At 44.9% G+C, this 25645-nt stretch overlaps 6 protein-coding genes and 1 long non-coding RNA gene across 7 annotated transcripts; 3 read left to right on the forward strand and 4 right to left on the reverse strand.

Annotated features, from left to right (window-relative positions):
• Positions 1–1558: 1558 nt before the first annotated feature.
• On the forward strand, positions 1559–3196 carry LOC116801243. Its single transcript, XR_004361879.1, has 2 exons — positions 1559–3047; positions 3109–3196. It is a non-coding gene; the product is annotated as an uncharacterized LOC116801243 (long non-coding RNA).
• Positions 3197–5528: 2332 nt separating this feature from the next.
• On the forward strand, positions 5529–12210 carry LOC6610889 (serine/arginine repetitive matrix protein 2). The gene is made up of 3 exons (XM_032718183.1): positions 5529–6556; positions 6611–10651; positions 10710–12210. The coding sequence occupies exons 1-3, from the start codon at positions 5859–5861 to the stop codon at positions 11743–11745; spliced, it is 5775 nt and encodes a 1924-aa protein (XP_032574074.1). The 5' UTR covers positions 5529–5858; the 3' UTR covers positions 11746–12210.
• An 82-nt stretch (positions 12211–12292) lies between these two features.
• Positions 12293–14344, reverse strand: LOC6610890 (cytochrome P450 307a1). Its single transcript, XM_002035417.2, has one exon. It carries the CDS (start codon positions 14010–14012, stop codon positions 12381–12383), a length of 1632 nt encoding a protein of 543 aa, XP_002035453.2. The 5' UTR covers positions 14013–14344; the 3' UTR covers positions 12293–12380.
• Positions 14345–14558: 214 nt separating this feature from the next.
• LOC6610891 (alkaline phosphatase) lies at positions 14559–17111 on the reverse strand. The gene is made up of 3 exons (XM_002035418.2): positions 16962–17111; positions 15114–16258; positions 14559–15005 (listed from the first exon to the last, which is right to left on the reverse strand). The coding sequence occupies exons 1-3, from the start codon at positions 17044–17046 to the stop codon at positions 14661–14663; spliced, it is 1575 nt and encodes a 524-aa protein (XP_002035454.1). The 5' UTR covers positions 17047–17111; the 3' UTR covers positions 14559–14660.
• A 273-nt stretch (positions 17112–17384) lies between these two features.
• On the forward strand, positions 17385–19242 carry LOC6610892 (membrane-bound alkaline phosphatase). The gene has a single exon (XM_002035419.2). The coding sequence runs from the start codon at positions 17422–17424 to the stop codon at positions 18973–18975; it is 1554 nt and encodes a 517-aa protein (XP_002035455.1). The 5' UTR covers positions 17385–17421; the 3' UTR covers positions 18976–19242.
• Positions 19243–20302: 1060 nt separating this feature from the next.
• Positions 20303–22665, reverse strand: LOC6610893 (collagen alpha-1(VIII) chain). The gene is made up of 2 exons (XM_002035420.2): positions 21347–22665; positions 20303–21285 (listed from the first exon to the last, which is right to left on the reverse strand). The coding sequence occupies exons 1-2, from the start codon at positions 21381–21383 to the stop codon at positions 20384–20386; spliced, it is 939 nt and encodes a 312-aa protein (XP_002035456.1). The 5' UTR covers positions 21384–22665; the 3' UTR covers positions 20303–20383.
• An 87-nt stretch (positions 22666–22752) lies between these two features.
• LOC6610894 (transmembrane 9 superfamily member 3) lies at positions 22753–25642 on the reverse strand. Its single transcript, XM_002035421.2, has 4 exons — positions 25368–25642; positions 24753–25310; positions 23668–24632; positions 22753–23611 (listed from the first exon to the last, which is right to left on the reverse strand). Exons 1-4 carry the CDS (start codon positions 25476–25478, stop codon positions 23467–23469), a joined length of 1779 nt encoding a protein of 592 aa, XP_002035457.1. The 5' UTR covers positions 25479–25642; the 3' UTR covers positions 22753–23466.
• Positions 25643–25645: the final 3 nt, after the last annotated feature.

Genomic DNA, 25645 nt, shown 5'->3' on the forward strand with positions numbered 1-25645 from the left:
CCGATATGTAGGGTATACATATGTACATATGAAAAAAGCTCTGGCGACACACTAAAAATTAAAGGTACTCGCACAACTCCGCCAACACAATCACATACATACATACATAAATTAACAACCAGAGTAGACCTCGTATAACTTGCTCCCCGACTCAAAAGTGGTTGGCTGCTCGTTTGTTGTTGCACCACCACTTCGAGTTGCTTACGAAAAAAAAAAACACTAGGTTTCTGTAGTATTTATATATTTCAGTATTTCTGTACTTTTTGTAATTTTTCCATTGTGATTGTAGCTGGCCAAAGCGTTGCACTTGCCCCAACACAGATGCAGAATGCCAGGGCTGGCAACCACACTCATCTTGATTGCCACCGAACAGCTGCGCCGCCTGCTGTTTGCTTGGATTATTTCCATTATTTTGAACAATTCTGGGAATTGCTTTTAATATTAATAATAATAAGAAGCTTGATAAGATGCTGGCGGTGCTGACTATCGAACCAGTGTTCTGAGTCGCTTATCGCTTATACGCCATGTTGGCCAGAAACCAGTTTTCTTCGTTTTTTTCGTGTCGCTCGATTTTGTTTTGATTTTTCCCTCCTCCACGGACTTGTATCATGCTAGATGCTCGTTTATTATCTATTTTCGGTGACCCAACATTGGACCCGCCTCGGGTATTATGTAAGCTGAAGATCTGTCTGTCGACTCTCTTCGTTAATTGCATAATTCCCAGGGTTTATGATTAAAATGTCACAAGCCAACGAACCAACGGGCAACCTACGAAACAAAAGCCACACTTCAGGTTGGTCAAACTCAAGTGATTAGTCAATAAAACGAAGTGGCTTTCTTTGTTTATGTTTATGCAACACGAAAGATGAGAGATGGGGCACAGCATCCCTCTCTCTAATTGGGATCATCCCACCGCTAATCCCATGGCTTTTATTTACCATTTCTTTCTCAGCTGGCTGCCACATTATTAATTATTGTATTATTTAGTTTGTATAATTTGCATAGCACAATGAACAACCAAACTCATTTCACATTGCATCACTGATTGTGCGAGCCAATTGAAAATGTGGTTTGGGGCGGTGAAATAGGTGAGTGACGGTTGGATTACAATAATCCAGATACTTTTACAGCAAGTTGTTGAAATGGTTGACTAACGTGCATTCTAATCAGCTAGGAATTTCCAAGCAGTTGCTTCTATGACATTCTACTGAAACTAATGAATTAATAAGTAATCGATTGGAATATAAGCAAACCTCAACGATTTGAAAATTCCAAGTACTTCAAGTATAAGTAGAGATCGTAACATAAAATACATTTATTTTTCTATATACTTCTTAGTTAATATAAGGTTATTTGCAGAGCATCACACTTAAACATTTTACTTATCAAGAAAAATATATATTAAATTATCGCTCTAAGTCAAAAGGAGCAATACTAGAGCACATTCTTAGATTAGAATTATTAGAAATCTCGACAATACGAAAGTCCCCGATTTTTCATTTATTTTAATTGATAAGAATATGGTAGCGAATATGAATTCCCCTCAAAGTAAACGAGAATCAGACAGAGATATAGAAAACTATATCTGTGATATTCGATCCAGGTATCGAGCTCTAAAGTTTTACGATCTGGGTTTTTCCCCAACCATAAACACCCATAGTGAATCCGAGCTAAGTGGGAAAATGGTAGAGAAAGATGCGCTTAGCCCGACTCGCAAATTGGCACCCGGCTTCGGATTTCGGCTCCGTCTCCGGCTGGAACTACTGCGACTTTGATCGCGGAGATCACGGGGAACGGCGTAGCCGGGTGCTACGAGGTACCAGCGGCGAACTGGCACCGTCTTAGGCCTGGGAATTGTGTAAAGTGAATACAGAAAAAATAAAAACAAAAACTGCAAACGAACTACAAAAAAATAAACACACACATAAAACACAAACTAAAAACGAGAAAAATGAATGAAAAAAGCGAATTCAATGCAGGTATCGGACGGATACATGCGAGTATCTCAGAAATACAATGCGCCAGTGCCTAATAACTGGATACAAGTTGATGTTTGAGTGTGGCTATGTGCAAAATAAAATCAAAACAAAAATCGAAAAGCTCATAAATAATAGCCACACAAAAATGAACAACAAAGGTTTTCAGTCGTTAGCGCAGCTCGCCATTTTGACTTGGCTAAAATTAGCTAATAACGATAAAAAATTGAAAACAGAAAACCAAAATAAACCAACAATGTTATGAGCTTATGAAAAGCAAGCGAAATAAAATATCATGCGGATTTTTATGGACTTGGAAGTACCGAAAATATTACAGCAACGTTATTAGCAACTATCATAACTATTAAATAGTACTCCTATTTAACTCTAATTCCGTGCTCGCATGTCATTGGGGTGTGATTTTCTCATAAAAAAAAAACTAAAAACTCTTACTTATTTATTAGCCCCATTTCTCAAGAAGGTTTCCCGACTAAATTATACCCTTCAGGTGCCACTTCATTTGCCTACCACTTTTCCCCACCCAATTAGTGATCCCAACTTCCTAGACCCGCAGAAAATGGTTTCATCGCATTTGATGCGAGTTGGTCACGGGAGAGTGAACGAGGCAGTAATTACGATTGGATTTCGAATGCTTCAACGATTGCCGCGGGGATTTTGTTTAATTTTTCATACGTGTACTTGCACACATGTACGAGTATATACTGTAGGTGGCGGCCGGAGAAACTGCGTTCTAGGAATCGAGCATCTTGCCCCGCTTTCGTATTGGAACGAACGTGCAACCTGTGATTAGCACCTCATCGCCAGAGGCCCAGTTCATCCGGAGTTACCTGTCCGCAGAGCCCTGGCCTGCGACCCCCTTATCGCCACTTCATCCCTGCGGAGATGGGCATGTGATGAAAGCATGCCCAAATAAATTAAGCCAATTTGGACAGGAACAATAGAAGTTTTTTGTATGCCTAGCAGTCCGTAAATTGACAGAGATCTTCATTTGTGCGGTTCGTGTTTTTGCCTCTCGGTTCCTCTAAATCTGCCAATTAGCGACGCTTACAGGTGTGTGTGTGTTTATCTACAAATATATATAATTAACACGAACATAAACGGATATTGTTAGGGTTTTTGGTACACCCTTAAAAAAAGGATATCATTTGTTTTGGATGTTTTAGAAGATGACCAAATACATAGCTTTATATGTTTTAATATATGAATTGTTTTGAATATATTTAAATGCTGATAAGTGGTAAAAAAGTATTGCCTGCTTTTAGGAACCCAAAGGATACTTATGCCCTAAAACTTTGCATAAATTTGATGAGTACGATTGAAAGAAATAAAATTTATTTCATAATTATATAATTTGTTTAATAGAGTACTTACCGCATCGGCTTGATTTGCGCTAGTTTTGCCCCTCACATATCATTTTTGACTTACATCGCACTCCACTGCAATTATCACATTTTTCGAATGCGGATCCATAAGTTTTCTAGTTCAGCTGCGAATGTCAATGACTCAACGCTGCTGTAAGCTTTTTGGATTGGAACTGCGCCGGCGTTTACCGCTCTCATTTGTCAACGCCGGCAAACAGCCGCAAGTACAACTAAGTACACACAAAAGTGCCGCCCTCAATGCCCACGGAGCGTTGCGTTTTTTAACGCTTCTCAGGTATTAATTGCCGGCCAGATCACGAAAATAAATAAATAAATATGCTCGCAGGGGGAAAAATTAGCTACATTTGTAGCCGCACATATTTGGTTTAAATGCTCATTAAATTGAGTTATGGCAGAGGAGGAAGCTATGCAGTCTGTGGGTGCTGGCTACTTAGGAAAGTGATTTAAGAAAGTCTGGGAAATGGGAAACTGGGTTGTTTAACTCAGAGGAATTTAATGCTCGGTTAAAAATACTATGTGCGTTGGTTTAACATTTTCGAAAAAGCTAGCATTTGTTTCACAACGTATCCTTAAGTTTCTCGATTTGAAGTCTTGCTTCCACTTATCCGCAATATGATGTTCCTTCTGTTCCGAAGGACAAAGCCACCACCAGCCCAAAGCTGCTATGCTCTCCAAGGTTTTCGCACCCAAGTGCCAAATTCGAGAAGTCTCGTGGTCGCCCATGTATGGCCCCAGAAAAACCCAAAGTCAAAGCCCTACATAAAGAACCGCAGTGATGGGATACAATGAGTTTTGTACGTAGGTTCAACCCAAGCGTTGCTCGGGGACATCCAAGTTGATTTTTCGACGTTCTCAAACAATGGTGGCACTTTTTTGCCTTGTTTTTCATTGCGCATCCACTTAACAGTTGGTGATTTTCAAAATGAGATAACACCTCACATTTTGGGGATGGGCTTTTATATTTCGGTCGAGCAACGCGACAAGGCTGGGAAGAAAACGATGGAAAATCGTTTGAAACGCAGGAGATTATGCTTGATGATGGGGATAAAAGTGAGGAAGGTTATTGTGGGGCGCCACAAATTAATTTGCACCTTTCGCCTCTGCCGCAGCGCTGCAGCAGCGCCGTCGCCGTCGGCAGCCGGAGAAAGTTGCACATGCAAATCTACAAAAGAAAGAAAAACTAAGAGCGCTGTCGGCAATTAAAGGCAACTCCGTTGCACTGAAATGAAAATGAAGCATAACTGCAGTGTTAAAGGTTTTAATTAATTACGGACATCCATTTGCTTAATCTCTCAAGGTAAATTGTTGTTATTAATTAAAATTTAATTGAATTAAAATGCATTATACAAAGAAATACAATTTGAACGAAAATGATAATTTGTAAATATATATATAAACTTCTTTGAGTATATTAGAAACTTTATCTGATTGGAAAAGTGCAGCACTTTTCAAATTTGATGCATCTCAGTGTGGAGGGAAACTTTTCCGCCTCTTTCGAATTTCCCTTAATCGGCAGGCAATGGCAATGTCATAATATCTGCGGATAGGCGTATTTTGCACGAATCGCTTGACTGGGCACACATATTGTTCAAATATATATAGTGACTGTGTGTTTAGCGGGCACAACGGTAACCGTATTTGTCATTTATTTGCACTTCGCATTCGAATGAACGCCGCTCGCGAAGAGGAAGCGGAAATAAGTGCAGTCTGCAGCGGTAAAGCGCATTTGGGTGTTTGATTGCGTTTCGCACAGTTACTACGACTTTTCGAGCATGTAAAAGACAGTCGTTAAGTAAATACAAAGCTAATGAATTTAAAATCCATTTCAAAATATCGGAGCGAGCCACTCAAATAGTGTGGCAACGCTAACAGAGTGTGCACTCTCTAAATGTTAAGGTGGGTGTATTCGCTATTATATCGATACAACTAGAAGCATCCCGATTAATATCAGCGTTCACACTGTAAAATTATTTAAAATTAGTTAAACAAATATCAATAAAAATTGTACTATTTTGCTGTATATCAAAATGGCTATTTAAAACTTCCTTAAAAATGTCAGCAGAGAATGGACAAAATTGTTAGCTTCTTTTTCAGTAAATTTGTGATAGCTGTTGGCAGTACTGCCTGCCGATAGATTCAATGTGGCCAGTCTCTGTTCTGCATTGAGTAGTGTTTACTTGCTGCAGAAAAGTTATTGGCTTTGGTTTTTCATAATGGCATAAACATTAAACGGAAACGTACATGATACCGCAAACGCCGAGCTGGTGCACCGCTGGAACCGACGAGGACGTCCGCCCGCGCCGCCCAATCAATATTACCGCTCGGCGAGGGAAAGCGCAGCGTGGATACCCAGCAACACCGCGCCGCCATTGAGAGAGCAGAAAAAGAAAAGCGTGTGCGCCCGCAAACAACAAGAAAGAATCATCGAAAAGGGGGACAGAGTGAGGGGCAAACCGATTTGAGGTCGCCGGATGTAAATATGTCGCAAGCAGCTGGAGGATCTGCCGTTGGAATGGAGCTGCATGCCACTGGAAAGCAGTCAAAGCCAACGGAGGAGCTCCAGGACAATGACACCAACAGTCTGGAACCGGGCGAGGTGGTGACCCCGCCCCATTATCATCCCAGCAGTCCGGCAGTCAAAAAGCATCTGTCCAAGGAACTGATAATGAGCAAAACGCTTCTGAAGCTACCAGCTAGCATTCTGGAACAGGCGCGCAAAGAGAACGGATCTGGCGGGACACCAAATGCCCAAGCCGAAGATGTGGACGATAGCGAAGGCCTCTATTCGGACTCGGACTCCTCGGGGGAGGACCTCAAAAACTTAGAGGATGTGCAGAAGGCCAGGAAGGAGAAGCAGGAGGAGGCTGCAGCTGCTACCCTGCCCCAAGCACCGCCCACGCCGTTCTTGGGCAATATTCCGCTAAGATTCCACATGAGAGCTCCTTGCTTTGACTTTCCACGCATGGGCTTTATGCCCCGAATGAACAGGGGCGGACCAAGAGGCATGCGACCGACATTCTTTGGTCGCCCACCCGCACCGAATCGCATGGGAGCTCCCATGGTGGGTGGGCCACCAACGCAAGGACCTCTGAAGGGAGCGTATGCCCCTCAAAATCCACCAGCTACAGGTAATAACAGCAATTCAGGTTGTAGCAAACGACTCCAATCGGATGTGATGTAAGTAAATTCCATATTTATGTAGAAAGTTATGTTTAACAAGTTTAATTTTAGTTGGACAGCATTGCAGCCGCCAGTGTCTTTTGTTTTCAATCTTGTTTCCGAGTGCTCCAATAAAAAGCATGAGAACTGCAGAACTAAAGCGGAAACTGCTGACCACAACTCCAAGGAAGCGAAACTTTCCAGCGAAACAAAGTCCACTGAACTCTTAATTGAAATCAATCGATCGAGAGAGAAGTCCCAGCACAAAAATGACGTCAGAGGAAAACCAAATAATCGATCCCATGACATAAACCGAAATCGAGGAAGAACTAGGGAAAGGTCGAAAGAATCGCACGGCAAGTCCACTGAAAACTCTAAGAACAAGGATGAAAGCAGAGGGACAGGAAGACGAAAAAGTAGAGAAAGATCCCAAGATAAAAATTCTAATAGAGCAAAAAGTATGAATCTTTCTAAGGAAAAGGATGAAATTGAAGGCGAGCTTAAGAATGCAGCGAGTGGAAAGTCCCAGGAAAGAGATCAATCGAGAGGTAAAACTAAAGACCGATCTAGGGAGAGAGATCGAACTAGGAATAAAACACGTGAAAAATCGCAAGCCAGAGATCAAACCAAAAGAAAGGCAAACGATGCGGAATATACCAGAGTAAAATCAAGGAAAGGGTCCAGTTCACGGGATAAGCGTCGGGAAAAATCAAAGGAAAAGAATGGAGACTTATCCAAGGAAAAGCTTAAAGAAATATCTACCGAGCGCAGCGAAAGAAGAAATGAATCCAAGGTTAAAAATAAGGATACGAATGAAGAAAAGCTTCGAGAGCGTTCCAAAGAAAAAGATAGAAACCATTCTAAGGAAAGACTGCATGAAAGAAAGCAGAATAAGTCTGAAGAAAGAAAACCTGAAGCAAAAAAAGTAAGAAATGCAAGAGAAAATTCAAAGGAAGGAACTGATCACAAAAAGGACAAACTGTTGGGGCCATTGGGAGATAAAACAGATGAACGTTTAAAGGATATGCAAAGAAAGCGATCGAGAGAAAAATCAGTAACGAAATGCCCAAAGGAAAGCGGCAAGGACAAATTAAAGGAGCATTCGCGGGAAACGACTAAGGATAGACATCAAGAAAAATGCATGGATCCGCCGAAAGAAAATGGATTGGATAGGTCCAAGAGATCAAGCACGCCGCATGATTCCTTCAGTGAAAGTGCAATAACAAGCGAACACGCCTCAATAAGAAAAAATCAGACGCCTCCACCTTGGGGGAGCAGGGAAGGAACTCCCTCAATGACACCACCACAAGTTCAGATCCCACAGACTCCAATTGTTGATAACGCCAATCCCAAGGACTTTGATATTTTCGCCGAATCACCTCCACGAGTAAACACTGCCGTTTCAGCTCCAGCTGCAACTATTGAAAGGAGTACTACGCCGCCGTTGAAGTCATCCATTCCTATTGTACCCATCGCTAAAGCCGACAAACTGGCTCCTCTGCTCAAGGCCAGTGAGATTCACAGTAGGATTGGCGCCCTGCTCGAGGAAAGCGATTTGCATTTGGATAATCTACTAGCTACTAAAGAGCAGTTGTTCCGTCGCACTAATGAATACAAAGAGAGAAAAGAGGCTCCCAAAGAGATTAAAGCTGAACACCTTCCGAATAGCAGGCATAATAGATCTGCGAGTGGTAGGGCAGAGGTCGAACATCACAAAAGCCAACCACGGCATATAAATCCTTTCAAGCGCGAATCAGTATTAAGCGGGAGAAAATCCTCCTCTCGACCTTCAAGCAACGAGAGAAGATTTCAAAGACACGACAGTGATGTTGAGGATTGGGATAGGGATGTAGAACTCGAAAGAAATCAATTATATGGCAGTCAGCAAACTGGATTCCAACCAAGAAAGAGTGATGAGTATACAAAATTCAGCATTAAGAAAGAAAAAGATCTTACGCCCCCGCCTCTGCACACGAACTTTACTCGAACCACTATAAAAATCGAACGCAATGCAACGCCTCCCCGGCACGATGTGCTGGTTAGAAACGGTGCAGTGGCGACCAATGCTCCTCCACCGGCAAAAGAGCAGGAAAGTCCCGATACGGATGACTACATCGACAACTGGGAAAACGACGATTCACTGGCCAGTATGCCCAAGAACGCACCTCCTGTAATTCCTACTCCCGGTCCAAATGCAAACGCATCCCTTAACGCTGCACCCTTGCCTCCAGTAGCTTCACAATTTAATGGCGATGATGACGATGATGACTCCAACGCTCTGTGGAATGCAAAAAGCACACCTCCTCCGCGACGTAAAAATGAAAACCTGCCGGGGGGCAACATCCATGAACTATATGACAAATTCATGAATAGTATTAAGATGTCCAACGAGCATTTGGAGTCTGAAACACTGGACACCTCAAAAAACAGTTCCTTGAGCAATTCCCCAGCCGAAGAGAGTTCGTCGGGCTCTGAGACTTCCTCAACAAGTAGCAGCAGTAGCGAAACAGAGGAGGACTCCAGTTCAGAGGACGATGATGCCAATGAAAGCTCTTCGAATGATGAATCGGTCACAGCATCCGGTAATTGCAACACAAATCAGGATGAAACCTCTGGTAAGGAGCAGCTGCAAAAGAAAAACAATGTAAGCAAGGACCTACGGAAATTAAAGAGCCTTGAAGACAATCTGGCTAGGATTCAGATGATGCGTGAGAACTATGATGCGGGCGATGAGATTTCCGAAGAACTGCTGAAAATGGAATCCTTATTTCTAATGCAGCGCAATGCCATCATGGATAAGTATCGCAAACAGGAACTTAAAAGCAATTCCAGTGAGGATCAGCAGCCAGTGGATGAACAAGGAACTGTTCAGGCACAAGAGGTGGTTAAGGAAACATCCTTTCCTGTAAACAGCATCTTCAGTGCCAATCGGGAAGCCATCAAACTGACAATCTCGCCGTTGAAGTTGACTAGGAAATCTGTCATTTTCGACAAGGACGAAGCAGATCTACCGGAAACATCCAAGGCGGAGCCTCCCAAACCACCGCTGCAAAAGCCACCAAAGGAGATCGCCATTGTGAAACCCACCATTGTCGAATCCCGATCTAAGCCTAAGCTAAGGAGTCCACCACCATCAGCAGGAAGTCGTCGTAGATCCCGGTCCCGTTCTATTTCTAGAAGTAGGGCACGACGTCGCGGATCTAGGACCAAGTCACGTACTCCCAGCCCCAGACGCCGACGCCTTCCATCGCCCAGAAGAGTTTCCAGATACGCTAAGCGAATTGGAGCAGCAGCCGTCGGAGGAACTAGGAAAGGCAGGAGTCATAGTAGAAGTTTAACAAGAAGTCGAACGCGAAGTAGGAGTCCAAGTAGACGAAGACGGTTGCCACTAGCAGGGCACAGAAAACGCTGTTCAATATCTCCAATACCACAAAAATTGGTTGGACCTCGGTCACCACCTCCTTCCCGCCGACGTCACTCACTAAGTCGTGATCGGGAACGTGAACACTTATCTCGCTCCCGTTCGCCCTTACCCTTCAAACCTCCGTCTCCGCCGATGAGACGCAGTTGGTCCAAAGCACCAACCAGAAGGAGATCGTTCTCCAGGTCGAGATCGCGGTCAATATCACCAAGGTCTCGATTATCAGCAGAGGAAGCTTTCAATTATTTTGCAGAGAATCAGGGCATGGAAGCGGCTGCGTACTACTATAATATGTCATTGATGCAGCAGGAGGATCAGAACGCATTGGGTGAGGGCTATGATGCTTATGCCGCATATATGGACTCCGCGTACAATATGGAACAAGCGTATGCACAATACTCTGAAGAATATTCAAATACGTACATGGATTATATGGTCGAAGTAGCTTCCTCACCTCAGGCACCTGGATCGGTTCTTAGGGAACTACCTATGGCGCCGATGATGCCCGTGGAATCCCTTGTTCCTATAGCGCCAGTGGAGGCAATGCCGTCGATGACGGCCACGGCGTCAGTGATGCCGGTGGCCGTACAAAAAGGAAACGTTTTGGAAATAGTACCTTCTGGGGAGGATATACTGGAAGCGGAGAAGAACATAGTGGCAGATGCAGTAGATGAACCAGTGGAGGACACGAGGTAAGACAGAGTTTTAAATTTATTTATATATAAATAATAATAGTATATTTATTTTTAGTAAACCAAAGGGAAAAGGCGTCAATTTCGTGGATAAGGTGCTGCCCGCATACGAGAGCGACAACGAAGACCGCGCGGTCGTTGAAATGGCGGTGGAACGTGCCCTTCGGAAATATCACGAGGGTCGCTCCCAAGCCGCCGCCAAGCTGCAACTGATACGCGATGAGCTGCTTGTGTTGCCTCCACCACCACCGCCGCCACTGACAACCAAGCCAGCTAATCTGGAAAAGCCTGTTTTGGTGCAGAAGAAACCGAAGTACCGATACTTTCATTTTGATCCTTTCAAGTGTGCAATAGTTAAGACTTACACACGCACGCTACGTTCAGCCTACCGCCCTCCATTCGATCCCAAGCATTTTGCCATGCTAATGAAGACTGGTCGCCTACCGCAGATTCCTCCAGGATTCCTGCGACACCGCCCGCCATTTATACCTGCGCATGTCGATGCTGTCACGAGAGGAGCAATGCTCAAGGAATTCTTTAGCAAACATCCTCCACCGCCGCTAGCGATGCCCATGCCTGTACCCAATGGGATGCCCTATTACCTGAGTGGTCCACCGCCAACGCCAAGTGGAGCTGCAGTTTCTCCTGTGCCTGTTAATGTCCTGCCACAACCCATTCCCGTGTTGGATGGAAGTGGTTATCAGGGTTATCCTCAGCAGCCCACAATGGTACCATCACCTGTTCCAGTTCCTGTTCCAGTGCCGCTGCCTGTGCCCTTGCCTGTTTCTACTGACACGACGCCACCTCCCGTGTTGGAAATTCCTTACTTCACACCACCACCTTTGCCCGAGCTGCCGACTCTACCCGAACTGCCGTCTCAGTTCACCGTGAGTTCGGTGCCCACAATAACGGAGATAATGCCAGTGGATATACTAGAGAAGTTAGGACCGCTGCCCAAGACCTTGGACGTCGATGACGGAGGCGGAACTGCCAGTCCGGAGGAGATTAGCGACGATCTCAAGGAGGTTGAGGCAGAGCCAGCCGAACAGCCTGTGGTGGACGTAAAGCCGCATCTCCTTGTGGAGACGCAGTAGTAGACCCATCTTGCTAGCTTGGTTTTTTTAATTATAGAGTTTTTTTTTAGGTAATTATTATTAATTGTAAACCATGAGGATCCTAATCCCTACACATTGATTTACTTCGTAAATATTTGGTTTATAAAATATTTTTAATTGACCATTTGTAAACAAGTTGCATTTATTCATAGAAGTTCGTTTAGGTTTCTATGTCATTTATACAAGGCCCATCTGGGCCCACGTTTATTGATTTCTAAAAGAAAATAAAAAATGTAAATAGTTCGCTTAAGAATTATACTTGAATTAACTTTCGGCGTGCGCACTATACATATTTTAGTCATTTACTATAACGAAGTTCTTAACGAATTAATCTAACCTTAAGATCCACAAGAATCGAATGTATGTGAAATTTTTATAGTGTGGTGAGCATCTATAAGACTTTGCGTGTTTGGTATCGTACAAAATATAGACATGAAATACAAATTTTGTATTTGCGTTAGTTGAATAATGGAAAATATACTCAACAGTAAAATAGTTTTACTATTTGATTGAGCTTATTCGTTATGTCTGATGATGGATAATGCAGTAAGCTTATTCTGAAGCGGTTTGAGTTATTTATGCTTAATGAAATTGTTTTTTAATTTATAACTTTTTTATAGTAGTCCGATCTTTTCCCTGGGTGTCAAGACCAATGGAAAACACTCGGCAGGCAGTGCCAAACTCTCCGGACTGATCTTAATCGTCGAAGGATCGTGACTGCTGATATTATATCTCTGCATTACGTTGACCAGGACCAGAAAACCAAATCCCCTCACCAAATTCTGGCCGATGCAAGTCCGCTTCCCGATGCTAAAGGGCAGAAAGTGCGGAATATTCCTCTTGAGTTGAAGTTTTTCATTATCACTTTCGATGCCGGAATCAGAACCTTTGGAATTTTTTGGGCTTGGCTCCTTTGATGGTTCCAAAAACCTTAATGGATTAAATTCCTTAGGATTTACCCAGAATTTCTCGCTGGTGTTTAGCACATAATTGTTGATGAACACAATGGTGCCCTTAGTCACTCCATAGCCAGAGATCACTGTGTCCTCGGTGGCCACATGTGGAACAATGGGAGAGGATGAATATCGAAGCACCTCGAAAATCGTCGCCATCGTGTAGGGCATAGCGTTCATATCCAGCAAATTAATTGACCTCTTTTCCTCTTCGGTAATTGCGTCAATTTCCTCTTGTATTCTACTTCCAATATCCACATTCTTGGCTATATAGGCCAGCACTAGCATCACTAGATTTCCCACCGCTGAGTGTCCACCAATGAAATCCTCCAGCATGAAGATGATCGTGTTCCGGGAGACATCTTTATCTTCAAGCAGGCTTTTAAGTAGAGCATCTGTGAAGTCCCGATCTGGCTCATCCAAATCGACGCTCAGCTCTCGATGCCGGATAATCCTTTCCATTATGACTCCCCTGATGGTCGAGGACCAGTTGATGATCTTGTTCAGGTGCCGCTGGTAGAAGGGATATAGCCAGGGTAAAAAGTCCAGCGGATGTCCCTGATTAATCTCCCAGAATATCTCATCGAAGTACTGAACAATCTGTTGGAAATCCACATCATCGTAGTCGAACCTCAACGAACACATGTACTGACTAAACATATTGGCACAGGCCTTCAGAACCAGAGTCTTTATGTTGATCGGCTCTCCAGGAACTAGTTGGTTGCCCAGCTCCCGATTCCAGTGCTCCATTTCCTCGCAGCCAATCTGGGACATTTTCATGTAGAAAGAAGAGGATTCCCTGGGCGAGCAGTGACGCCTGGCCAGATTCCTTCGCTTCTGCTGCAGCTGTGACCAATCGCACAGTGCCAACGAATTGCTCCGCTTGCCTCCGAATAATTTATTATATCGTATGAAGTCCGGCCGCCCGCTCATCACCTTGCCATTTTGGTTGAGCACCTCGCGAATCAGCTCCAGGTTGTTCACCACCAGACAGCGGGTGTGTCCGAAGGTCAGGGAGTATATGTCTCCGTATTGCTGTGCCAACGCCGTGAATCCCGCAAAGGGACTGTCTCTGTATCGATCCAGCAGATGAAGATTACCAATGATGGGCCATGGTCGTGGTCCTGGAGCCTGGTTATATTTTTGATAAGCTATGTGATTGAGTTCGGTTGAATTCTTTGTTTTAACGGCCTGAAGAACGCGACGCTTGACTCCATATAGAATGCATATGTAGGACGTGGCCAGAACACTCACTAAAATCGCGAAGATAGTGTAAATCAAAGCAGCCAGCATTTTTGCTGAGCTCTTGAAAGCGGGAAGCACAAAACACAACTAACGACGGCCAAGCAAATCAAGTAGCCAGGTAAACTATGGGTCGCGACTTTCCCAGATCCTTCGGGAGAACTGCTCTACCTTCTGTGGGCTGAGGCATTACCTGACCATTATCTTGTTTGCTACCTGTTTGTTTTGCCTTTAATCGCTTGTTTTTCCCCTTCAGAGGATGACATGAATAATCAGGATGTGGCTGAGACTATCCAAAATGTCCTCTGGTAAGATGGTAATTTTTTTTATTTAGACATTCATTAGAGCCACTTCGTTCCTCCTGCTGTATGACTTTAGTTTAAGACATTATTAAACGGACTGAAAGTCCCAAGTAACTGAAACATATACTGTCCAAAATGCTGATACAGCCATTTGCTTTGATTTGATTTATTTGCTGTTATTTAAGTTGCGGCCTTCGCGTGGCCCTCTAAATATCCGTCAGCAAGAAAGACTCCACTGCCCTCCGGGATCCCCACCCCCCGCTGAACACCACAAGTGGAAATTGCGAGAAGTATATTTTTGTATATTTAACTGACCAGAAAAAAAACATAACATTTTTTATTTCCCCTTAACTATTTACTGAGTATTCCTTATGAGTATGCGACTGAAGTTGGGACTTTATTCCTCATTAATCTTGTCCTTGGCAAATGGTCCAATGTTGGCGGCATAAGCCATCATGGCTGGAATGGAACTCTGCTCGTAATTGCCGGTGAACAGGTGCTCGAAGGGACCAGATGCAAAGACACCTACATCCTCGGCGCCATGGGTTTCGCTGCTCAAGGGAACCGTGGCCTGGAACTCAAACTCCGCGCTCGTGGTGTCCGCATGGGAAAGATCAATGCGTCCATCTTTAGTGCTGTAGGTATCAGCAAATCCCGGACCATTGGCATAGGACAAGACGGTAAAGGGCAGCTCATCATCAGCCAGATTGGGAGCAAGGGAAAGGATGTTCTGTCGACGGTACTGGGATAGGATATAGAAATATAAATATATAAGAATTATGTTGAAAAGGGAAGATTCAAAACATGAAAAAAGAATGTTGATTTCTTGAAGTACTAATAAGTTCCCTACCGGATAGCCGTTGATGGACATGGTGTGCGAGTGATCCGAAGTCACCACAATCAGCGTGTCCTCCTCGTCGGTCATTTTCCTAGCCAGTTCCACGGCTGCCGCGAATTCTTCGGTGTCCTCCAAAGCCTTCTTCGCCTTGGTGGCGTGATGGGCCATATCGATGCGTCCACTCTCCACGAACAGGAAGTAACCCTCCTCGTTCTTGCTGAGCATCTTGATGGCAGCCTCTGTCATGTCGGAAAGGGATGGCTCTGCATCTTCATAATGGGTTCGTCGACGATCGCCATGGTAGGGCAGGTGGGAGGTGTCGAAGAGGCCGAGAAGGTAATCCGTCTTGCTGAGATCCGTTTCCTTCAGGCCCTTAAGTGACCAGACGTACTTGCCCTCTGCTCCCTGCTGTTTCTTGATCTCTCGCCAATCGCTGATCAGATCGCGTCCATCGGTTCGCAGCCCCGAAACGCCAGTCTCATCGTGCTGGGACTGATCCCGGAAATAGGATCGACCGCCGCCCATGATGACGCGCAGTTCCTGACCCACTGGCCATTCCACCAGCTGCCGGGCAATATCGGTGTTGACGTCGGGACTGCATTTTGAGCTGATGATCTCACCATCGTGCTCCCAATTTCGCTCCGCAACATGGGCATAAACTCCGGCTGGAGAAGCGTGGGTCACCCGGGCGGTGGTAACCACTCCGGCCCACTTACCGGCCTCCTGGGCCCACTGACCAATGCTCTGGACATGGCTACTCGAATTGGTCCCACAGTCGCCCCTCTGCACCTGTGCATTGACTCCAATGGTGCCATAGTTGGCCTTGACTCCGGTCAAATAGGCCGTAGCAGTGTTGGCCGAGTCCGGAGTACGCTCATTGACGGCATACGTCTTGGACAGACCCAAGTAGGGGAACTTCTCGAAGAAGACCTGCTTGTTGCTATCGCCCATGAATGCACGTGTGGCCGTGATCGTGTGGACGGACATGCCATCGCCCAAAAATAGGATCACGTTCTTGGCGCGATTATCGTTGAGTTTCCTATGGCCGGCCAGCTTATCGGCGAGAATCGATTGGGCCTTATCGTGCCAGAATCGTGTGTCCAGCTCCTCGTCGAGGGCCTCGAAGTCGCGTGATGTTTGCAGACGGGGATGTTGGGCTGTAAAGTCCGGACTTTGGGTTAGCAACTAATCGGCGCGAAAATTGGTCTAATAAAACTACTTCTTGAAGTGTTAAACAAGTTTTCAGCCTATCTCGAGCAGATCTATAAATCAGTTTTAATTATAACTATTTATGGGCTTTCGGCTACCACCATATCGCTGGAAATTCACACTTGATTGAGGCTTAATAAACGTGTTGAAAACCATTTAGCTGATTATAGTGCTGTTTGTCATCATTACACATTCATTTGAAATACTTAGGCTTATATATACTTTGAAGAAATATGTCCTATAAACAAAAACTCGAGTTCCTGTACTGTATGTTAGCTTAGGAAAAATAATTGATTGTTTCCTAGTTTATAATTATTATACCCTTTTTTAAGCTTATAGTATTGTACTTTGCATCGATGCAATTGATTTATTCTAAGAATTGAAACTTTCTTGTTAAACATAAATCTATTTATAGGAATGTCACCCTATTTCTAATTTGCCTTCACGTGAACAATTGAAGTCGTAAACTATTATATAGCTACACGATGACTGAATGCTGTTTAAAAAAAGGTCTAGATTAGCCAAGTCTAATGGGCCAACAAGATCTACGATAAGGCGAGAGAGCTTTTCAATTGGCTGTAGATAAGCTGGGTCTCGGCCAATCGGATTCGTTCGGCAGTTCACCTCGTAATGCCGTTCGGTTCCACTTACCGTGCTCTTGGTCATCGGCTAGATCACTCCGGGCCTGGATGACCAGGAGAGCGAAGAAGCACAAGATCAGGCAACTCTTTACCATTTTGGGGGAGGGGCGGTGACTTTAAACTGAGGAATGCTCCGTTCGGGAGTGACCGCGAAACTGGCCAAAACTGACGAAATGGCCCTGTTATATAGCCTCCGATTTTTCGAAGCGCTCTTCCTGTAATATACATACGCGTTATGGGTGATTGTTTTTGCGATTTCAGCAATCTAAAGTGGCGATCGATTAATTATCTCGAGTGCCTAAAAACGTGAGTATCACGGTCTGGCTAAGAAGGTGTCGTAAATTACCCGATCCCCACCAAACTGCCCTATCGCCTCCTCACACGAGCTGCACCTGATGGTATATTAATGGGTCGCATGGAACTACGGAGTACAGTATTCACTTGGCTGGCACGGTGAAAGTATCTCGAAAATGCTGAGTCTTAAGTTCTGGATTGGCCTCGGTCTGCTGACCGTCGTTTGGGGTGCAGCAGTACCTGGAAAAGCTCCCGTGGACGAGGAGCGCATGCATCCACATCTGCTCACTAGTCCCAGGCTGCGAACGATTTCCGGCGAGGAAACCCAGGAGTTCTGGCACTCGGCCAGCAAGAAACTCATCCGCGAAAAGTTGGAGTTCGTGAGGAACACCAAGAAGGCCAAGAACATTATACTGTTTTTGGGCGATGGCATGGGACTGACTACTCTGGCTGCTGCTAGGAGTTACATTGGAGGCGAGGAGCTGAAGCTCTCCTTCGAGGAATTCCCCTTTACCGGACTATCGAAAACCTATTCGGTGGACAAAATAGTCCCCGATAGCGCTTGTACATCAACCTCATATCTCTGCGGAGTGAAGGCGAACTACGGAACCATCGGAGTAAATGCGCATGTCAAGCGAGGCGACTGTGCGGCGATGGCCAATGAAAGAAACCATGTCTTCTCCCTGGGAAAATGGGCCATAGATGCGGGCAAAGCTGCTGGACTGGTGACCACCACCAGAGTGACCCACGCCTCGCCATCCGGAGTCTACGCCCATGTCGCCGATCGCGAATGGGAGAATAACGCTGTTCTGGAGGAAGCCTGCGGTGAGTTGTCGGAGGGACTCGAGGACATAGCTGTCCAGTTGATTCACGGCGAAGTGGGCAGCAAACTCAAGGTCATGCTGGGTGGAGGCAAGCGTAGCTTCTACAGTCCGGAACACTACGACAAGGGCCGACGCACAGATGGTCGTAATCTCGTCAAAGAATTCGAGGCCTTGGACGCGGGCAACACCTTTGTGAAAACGCAGAAGAAGCTGCTCAATGTGAATGCCACTGAAACCGGAAGATTATTGGGCCTGTTCAGCAAGAGCCACATGCACTATCATCTAGAGCAGCTGGCCGATCCGGACAACAATGAGCCCACCTTGGAGGAAATGACACAGAAGGCCATTGAAGTACTGGAAACCGAAGAGCAGGGATACTTCCTTTTCGTTGAAGGAGGCAAGATCGACATTAGCCACCACGATACAATGGCACGAATTGCTTTGGATGAGACAGCTGAACTCTCGAAGGCGGTGAGGAAGGCTAGGGAGATGACCAATCCGGAGGAGACCCTCATAGTGGTGACCTCGGATCACTCGCACACCTTCAGCGTTTCGGGCTATCAGCCACGGGGCAGCGATATCTTTGGAGCTGCCAAGGCGAAGGGCAAGGATGGCAAACCGTATTTGGCGTTGAGCTATGCCAACGGCAAGAGTTTCCAGGACTACTACAACACAGAGACCCACGAGCGCGAGGATCCCACCAGTCTGCCCACAATCGGAGACTTCGATCAGCTCTTCCCCGCGATGGTGCCCCTGGAATCGGAGACCCATGGCGGCGAGGATGTGGGTGTCTTCGCCTCGGGACCCTGGGCACATCTCTTCACCGGCGTCTACGAACAGAACACCATTCCCCACATGATGGCATTCGCTGCCTGTGTGGGCGACGGACTAACCGCTTGCGATTAGGAGTCGCAATCCGGCGATGATTGACGGACAGAAGGACTCTTAATTAGCACATCCACTAGACGATTCTCACGTACGCTTTATCGTTTTAAATGAATACTCAACATTTGACAGGTGCTGGAACACGCGGCTCTGGAGGAAAAAAATTCGATCGGGGATTACTAAAATCAATACTTCAATAAACGTTGTTTTCCTATCAATGTTAAAAAACCAAATGTACTTATAGTGTCTGATTATAAGAAGATTAATAAGAAAAATTTTTATAACTGACAGTGGTGTGATTGAAAAATGAAAAAGGAAGTTGTTTTTTTTAGATTTTTTTTTTCGAATGGGTACTTTTCCATTTGTAGATTCTAAGATCTTGATAGTACGACTTGTGGAGCCAAGCGAATTGGACTTTGCTATTCATGGGGCATTTCTTCCAAGAAAAACACAATTTAACAAAATGTATACTTCTGATTAAATATATACGTTAATGGGTGATAAGTGGTTTAACTTTTTTGAGTTTGTATAGACTAAATGACACAAAAGGATGGACTTCAATATAATGAAGGTTTTTACGTCTCAAAAAATAGTATAAATTACATTTTATGCAGAGCGGATCTTAAATGACTAACAGGAGAAAACTATCGTTTAAAGGTCGAAAACTAAATTGGTTTTATCTTGGCAAATCACGGGTAAGAATTAATCTGTTTATGTCTCTGATTGATTCTAAGAAATTAAATTATCGTTTTTCTCTATTAAAAAGTGAACCCAATGACGTTAAACGAATGGACTCTACTAATTGTTAACCCACCGCTTCAAGGAATTATATTTTTAAAATATCAATGACAAGTTAAATCTAATTTAAGTCTATCAAAAATTGATAGACTGTGTTATGACTGCAACTAAATTAAACTCATTTGTAGCAAATTGAACTTGATTCCAATCAAATCGCTTAATTGATACCTTTAATTTCCATTATCAATATTGCTCTTTAAAATGTTTAGACTGACTTAAAAAGCGTTAAATACTCGCGCTTAATATGCTAATAAAAATGTTAATAGGCATTGCGATTTTATGACAATTGAATTTTTCTTGAGAATCTCGTGTCTTAATGGTGAGTATTTAACGCAGATTCATTGTTGACAATTGTCATTCATAATTCTTTGGGGGAATACCCTCGACTAGGCATTTCTAATTTTATCCGCACATACCAAGAAATGATATCGTACTTTGTTGGCGAAGCTTGAACGAAAAACACTTGAGAACCAGCTCTACATAACAAGTCTGTCAACCAAAAGATCTTTATATAAGGAATCATAAAAGATACCTCAACTTCCATATAAAATAGTCATTTATTTTCTTTTTAGACATTATCATTACCGTTTTTATTAAATTATTCAACTGACTTTAATCTTAAGTTTTCCGTTTAAATGATGACTGCATATTGGTTTGAGTTGCGCGGTTGGATGAGCGTGGCATACTTCTCCTTCAGTTCGACCAAGGCCCTCTGAAAGTTATCCATGCTGCTCTCGAGCTGGTTGTGATTGAGCTGCTGCATGGACTGGCCCTTGAGTATACCATCGGTGGGTCGCTCTCCCAGCAGAAGAATCCTTCTCCAATCGCTGGCATCGGAACTACCTCGCAGGAAGTCCTTGCGATTGCCCACCGCGAACACAGTTTCCTCCACATTCTCGGGCAAAAGTGTGGGCTGCTGGGCTCCCAGATCGCCGGGCGTGGGTTGAGTGGGTGGCACTTGAACGGCTGGTGGTGTGATCCCCGACAGAGATGACGATGTGGGTTGCGGTGGAGGAATGGGAGCACCGGAACCTTGGTTCGCCGGTGTATCGAATAGTTCACTGGGCAGATTCTGCGGTCGATCGATCTGCACCACCTGGCCATCGGGTGAAATGTGGAAGAACTGAGCGCGGCCAGCTAATCCCGTTCCTGCTCCTCCCGGAATCACTATAATGTTGCCCACAGCGGTGGTCAATGCAGAGGCTCCACCAAATCCGCCACCAGCTGGGGTGGAAATGAAAGGAGGAACTGGAACTCCAGGTGGCGGAAAAGATCTCAAAGGTGGAGCAGCTGGGCATGGGAAACAATACCCAGGAGGACCAGGCGGTCCTGGTAATCCTCTAGGTCCCTGGATGAAAGGCAGATTTGGGGGGTAAGGACCTGTGGGTGGATAGCCCCAGTAGCCAGAACCACTGCCAGGGAGACCGATCTGATTGCCAGGAGGTCCGGGCGGACCTGGAGGTCCTCGTTCCCCCTGTGGGCCAGGATCACAGGAGCATTTCACCAACGAAGCCTGGGCGGTGGAGCAAAGACCTGATGAAATATATGTCATTGCAATATTGAAGGAAAATGTATTAATATTTGATAAACTTACCAGCAACCAGGAAAGCCAAGAGTCCCAGAAAACTCATGATGTACTTCGGATATCTCTTCAGATCGGACTGAGACCAAAAATTCGAATTCTGCTTTTATAAGCTGAAAACTCGAGAGCTACGTTTTAATATGCATAGAAAATATACAAAATAATCTCTAGATCGAACAGAAAACACATTTCCCGCATCGCTATAACTGTTCTTAACCCACCAGCGAAAGGGAAATGCTAAGCGATCAAATGGAAAAATGCCATCACCCAGTCGGCCAGTGACATTTATGATAATTTATGCAACAAGATATACACGAACATCACTAGGCCCGAAGACAAACCTTTAAACTGGGTCAGCAGGGTTCTCGGCTAGGTTCTTGGCCAACCAGCTGCAATCAGCGGGACAACCTCAAAAATACATAAACTGTCTATCAGGTCGCAAACAGGGATCAGATTCTAGAGTTTATGTCACCAAATGTGGGCGATACCCATCAAAGTGGCACCCAGACTTTTGAACCGCCATTATACCCATCGCCATTATACCCATCGAAACGGAAACTCTGCAGGGATTATCCCAAGCGCCTTTACAGTTTCCACTGCCCAGATTTAGCATAAATTATGAAATCAATATGTTTCCAATCAGTTATCACCCCACTGCGGATGGAAATGAAAAGGCTCTGCGACATTTCCGACTTATCACAGAATTCCATTGACGAAACAAAGCCCACGGAGAACACGAGTCATTAATGGCACTCGTCCACTCCGTCGGTGTCCACTTCCAAGCGAGCGCCGTTCCCTGGAACTATGAGCAGAGAAGTAAATCCGGATGAAGGGTGGCTTGTGGCAGCAGTTGAAACCTTTCGATACTCTTCAAATGAGTTGTTCTCTAGTAACTGCTTATCTCCAACGTTATCTTACCTAACTTCCGAATCTTTTAATTAAAATGTACTTAATAAAAAATGATTCAGTATAATATATTTGAAAGTTGCTTAAAACAACTTAAGTAAACTATATGGTTCTGGGAAGCCCACCAAACCTTTCAGGGTATAACACACACTGTGTGTAAACACTGCAGTGATTGGTCGTATACGTAATATAAGCATAGTTCAAGTACTTGGGCCAAATCGAACATCATCAGTTAACGACAAGAATCCGAATTGCTTTATCAATGGTGCTGTCATGGAATAATCCCAAAGTACTCCATCCATCCCGTGCTCCCAAACGAAAAGAAAACGAATGGAAGTGCGAGAATTGGCCCCCTAATAAATGGGATGATAAGAGCGTTGAAGTTGTTTGCCTCCCAGTAATTGGAAAACAATTTGAGGGTCAATGTTACCGAGTGAATCAAAAACAGTAAAAGTGAAACGATCTGTGTGTTCGCTGATAATGGCCAAGATGAAGGGGGCTTAAACATTTTCTTTGGTTTTATATATTGAATTTATTATTAGATTATCGACTAGTGCTAATCAGCACATTTCTTGCATCGTACATAACTTAATTGGCGCAAACAAGTTCAAGTCACATTTTGTTGCAGTTGCATAGATTGATAAGTTTTCTAGGCAAACAATTCAAATAAAATACTCCATGTACACCGTATGCAAGGTAGCATACGTAATAAAAAAGCACATATATGACATAAAAGTTATCTTCGGAAATATATCAAATATTTTGTGTACGCAAGCTTCTTAGTAATTTAAGTAAGATAAATGTTACTTTATGGAACTGTAGAGATTCCAAAACAAAAATTAGTGTATAGGATTAATAATTGACTCTTAAATCTACCAAAACGTAAATGCAACAGAAAGAGCTTTTAATGCACTGATTTAATGATTTCCTACATTTTCTCATTTGAAACGTCTAGTCTTATAATTCCGAAGTAAACCTTTTAGGTGATATATGTAGTTTGCGTATACATCGTTAAACTGAATCTGTTATCTTTGGTGCGAATATATTGGACTGGCATTCATTTTCACACCAACATGAGAAGTGGGTAACCCAAAAAGAGACGAAAAGAGGAGAGCCAACTGGAGCAAAAGTAGTAAAACAGAACTCAAACTCTACTCAATAAATACAATTGCTAATCAATTAGGATGATATACAGATCTGGGGGCGGGTTTGCAGTCGCAGGGCTCTTAGTCTATTTTCACATTGGAATAGATTTTGCGCACGAAGAGATTCGTGCCTACATAGCCGACGGTGCCGCAGATAATGCCCAATGCGCCGCTGAAGAGTGCCATGTAGCCAAAGTAGAAGGCCGTTTGGAACAGACCGAACATTCTGTAAAGTAATGAATTATAAATATACGTATAAAATACTAGTAACAAGCATCTTACTTGGTTTTAAAAAAGAAGTAATAAAAGGAATAGGCGTACACGTAAATCGACGTGGAGCCCGCAGCCATGAAACTCGTCCACTGCCATCGGTAATCCTCGGCATTTAGCAGGAAGTAGGTGCACACAATGGTGACGCACACGGTAACCACAGTCAGTATGCTGAAAACCAGCAACATGAAGCCGTAGACGTAGTAGATCTTGTACGCCCAGAAGGAGGTGAAGATGAAGTACATCTCAATGAAGATGGAACCGAAGGGCAGGACGCCGCCAAGAAGCACAATGATCAGCGGCTCCATGTACCACTTTTTTTCGGGAATGGGTCGTGGCACAGCGTTGACGCGGCATGGAAAGTCCGGCTGGCCGTCCAGATTGCGACCCACGACAGTGCCCACCAGAGTCAAGGGCAGGATGACAAACAGGCAGATGCAGGTGACCGCCACCATGGTACCGAAGGGGATGGCTCTCGACGCGTGATATCCAATGGCAATGAAGTTGATCATGAAAGCCGTGCCGCACACCGCCACTGGAACTGTAAAAGCGGACACCAGCATCTGCCGGATCCACATGCGTCCACCCAGGCGGGCATAGAGCGATCCTCCAAAGTATCCATTGATTGGCGAGGTGGCGGCATACACAAATATAGCCGTGGACAGCATTGAGCCGCGTTCCGTGTATAATTCACCAACTATGGCGAACATGATCACACAGAATACAACCGAAATCAGTTGGTATCCAGCGCCCACCAAGGCCGAGAAGAGCAGCGTGTTGGGCGGAGAACGGAAGACATCGCCGTGCACCTGCTTCCAGCCGTATTCATCCCCAAGATCGCGCTCCATGTCGTCGATCTCCTCGTCCTTACTGTACCGGGCATAATCCTTGCGCAGAGTTCGCATTAGAATCATGGACACCAGGCCCACCAGGAAGATGACCATCATGAAGCTGTTGAAGATGCTGAACCAGTGGATCTAGAAAAGATTAAAGAGAGAATGATGTCATCAAACTCTGATCTTTTCCTCTTGCTATTTATATAGAATATATTATAGAGTAAATCTAGTTGTATTCCAGATCTTTTTAACTATACGCACCCTGTGCTGGAAGAAGTTGGGATCCAGGTACTTGTCGAATCGGTTCTTGAACTCCACCTTGCTGGGCTTCCAGTTGACCTCGTATGAGAAGTTGATGTGGGAGCCCGGCTTGAGTTCCTCGCGGCCCTCGGTGGTCAGGGTGATGTCCACGATTTGCTGGCCATTGTAGCCAATGTCGAACTTCTTGTGCGTGAAGATATAGTACTTGCCATCGCGCTCGTCGCGCTCACCGACTTTTCCCCAAATGGGCAAGCCATCGATGTACATCTGGTACCAGTACTCGTTCTTCACGGCATAGGTGAATGCCTTGGCGCTCTCCTCCTGCAAGGTGACCATGCAGATGACCGATTTGGGGGCGTCGCTCTTGAATTCCATCTCGTAGCCACTGAACTCCAGCTCGACTCCTTGCAGCGCCTCGCTCAACGTCTCGTGATAGTGGGATATCGAGGACTTCTGGCCACTGCAAAAGGGGAGGGAGAAGTACGCGTACGTCTCCTGCCGATTGTGGTACGGGCCCACCGTGTTCATCCACAGCACCACCTCCTCCCGGTCATTGTACTGCGTGGCAAAGTGGATCATGTAGTCGATGCTCGAGGGATGTGGCACTGGACTTACCTTGTGGTTGTGCTCATCCGCCTGGGAGAGCGACACGTAGCAGCTGGCGATCAGCAGACATAAACAAATTGCACGGGACGGCACCGTGGTTTGCGTGGCGCTGCTGCCCATTGTGGCTTGTGCAGGCGGTGACCTTGATTGCGCGTCTTCCTGGTGACTTCGCTCTGCCGGCCTGATTCGGTTGCCCTCGCTGGGATTGCGTTTTCAAACAGTTTTGTGGCAAACACTCAGATTTGCCGACAGCAGAAATATTTTAGGGTTGTATCTTAGAGGTGGAG

The sequence above is a fragment of the Drosophila sechellia genome, chromosome 3L (assembly GCF_004382195.2).
Source record: "Drosophila sechellia strain sech25 chromosome 3L, ASM438219v1, whole genome shotgun sequence".
Taxonomy (NCBI): Eukaryota; Metazoa; Arthropoda; class Insecta; order Diptera; family Drosophilidae; genus Drosophila; species Drosophila sechellia.

Coding starts and splice junctions, on each gene's coding strand:
- LOC6610889 (XM_032718183.1), top strand. CDS start 5,859: ATGTCGCAAGCAGCTGGAGGATCTGCCGTTGGAATGGAGCTGCATGCC. Junction 6,557..6,610: donor CGACTCCAATCGGATGTGAT/GTAAGTAAATTC, acceptor GTTTAATTTTAG/TTGGACAGCATTGCAGCCGC. Junction 10,652..10,709: donor GAACCAGTGGAGGACACGAG/GTAAGACAGAGT, acceptor ATTTATTTTTAG/TAAACCAAAGGGAAAAGGCG.
- LOC6610890 (XM_002035417.2), bottom strand. CDS start 14,012: ATGCTGGCTGCTTTGATTTACACTATCTTCGCGATTTTAGTGAGTGTT.
- LOC6610891 (XM_002035418.2), bottom strand. CDS start 17,046: ATGGTAAAGAGTTGCCTGATCTTGTGCTTCTTCGCTCTCCTGGTCATC. Junction 16,259..16,961: donor AGCCGATGACCAAGAGCACG/GTAAGTGGAACC, acceptor CGGACTTTACAG/CCCAACATCCCCGTCTGCAA. Junction 15,006..15,113: donor TGTCCATCAACGGCTATCCG/GTAGGGAACTTA, acceptor ATCCTATCCCAG/TACCGTCGACAGAACATCCT.
- LOC6610892 (XM_002035419.2), top strand. CDS start 17,422: ATGCTGAGTCTTAAGTTCTGGATTGGCCTCGGTCTGCTGACCGTCGTT.
- LOC6610893 (XM_002035420.2), bottom strand. CDS start 21,383: ATGAGTTTTCTGGGACTCTTGGCTTTCCTGGTTGCTG. Junction 21,286..21,346: donor CTTGGCTTTCCTGGTTGCTG/GTAAGTTTATCA, acceptor ATATTTCATCAG/GTCTTTGCTCCACCGCCCAG.
- LOC6610894 (XM_002035421.2), bottom strand. CDS start 25,478: ATGGGCAGCAGCGCCACGCAAACCACGGTGCCGTCCCGTGCAATTTGT. Junction 25,311..25,367: donor CGGATGAGCACAACCACAAG/GTAAGTCCAGTG, acceptor TTTGCCACGCAG/TACAATGACCGGGAGGAGGT. Junction 24,633..24,752: donor CCAACTTCTTCCAGCACAGG/GTGCGTATAGTT, acceptor AATCTTTTCTAG/ATCCACTGGTTCAGCATCTT.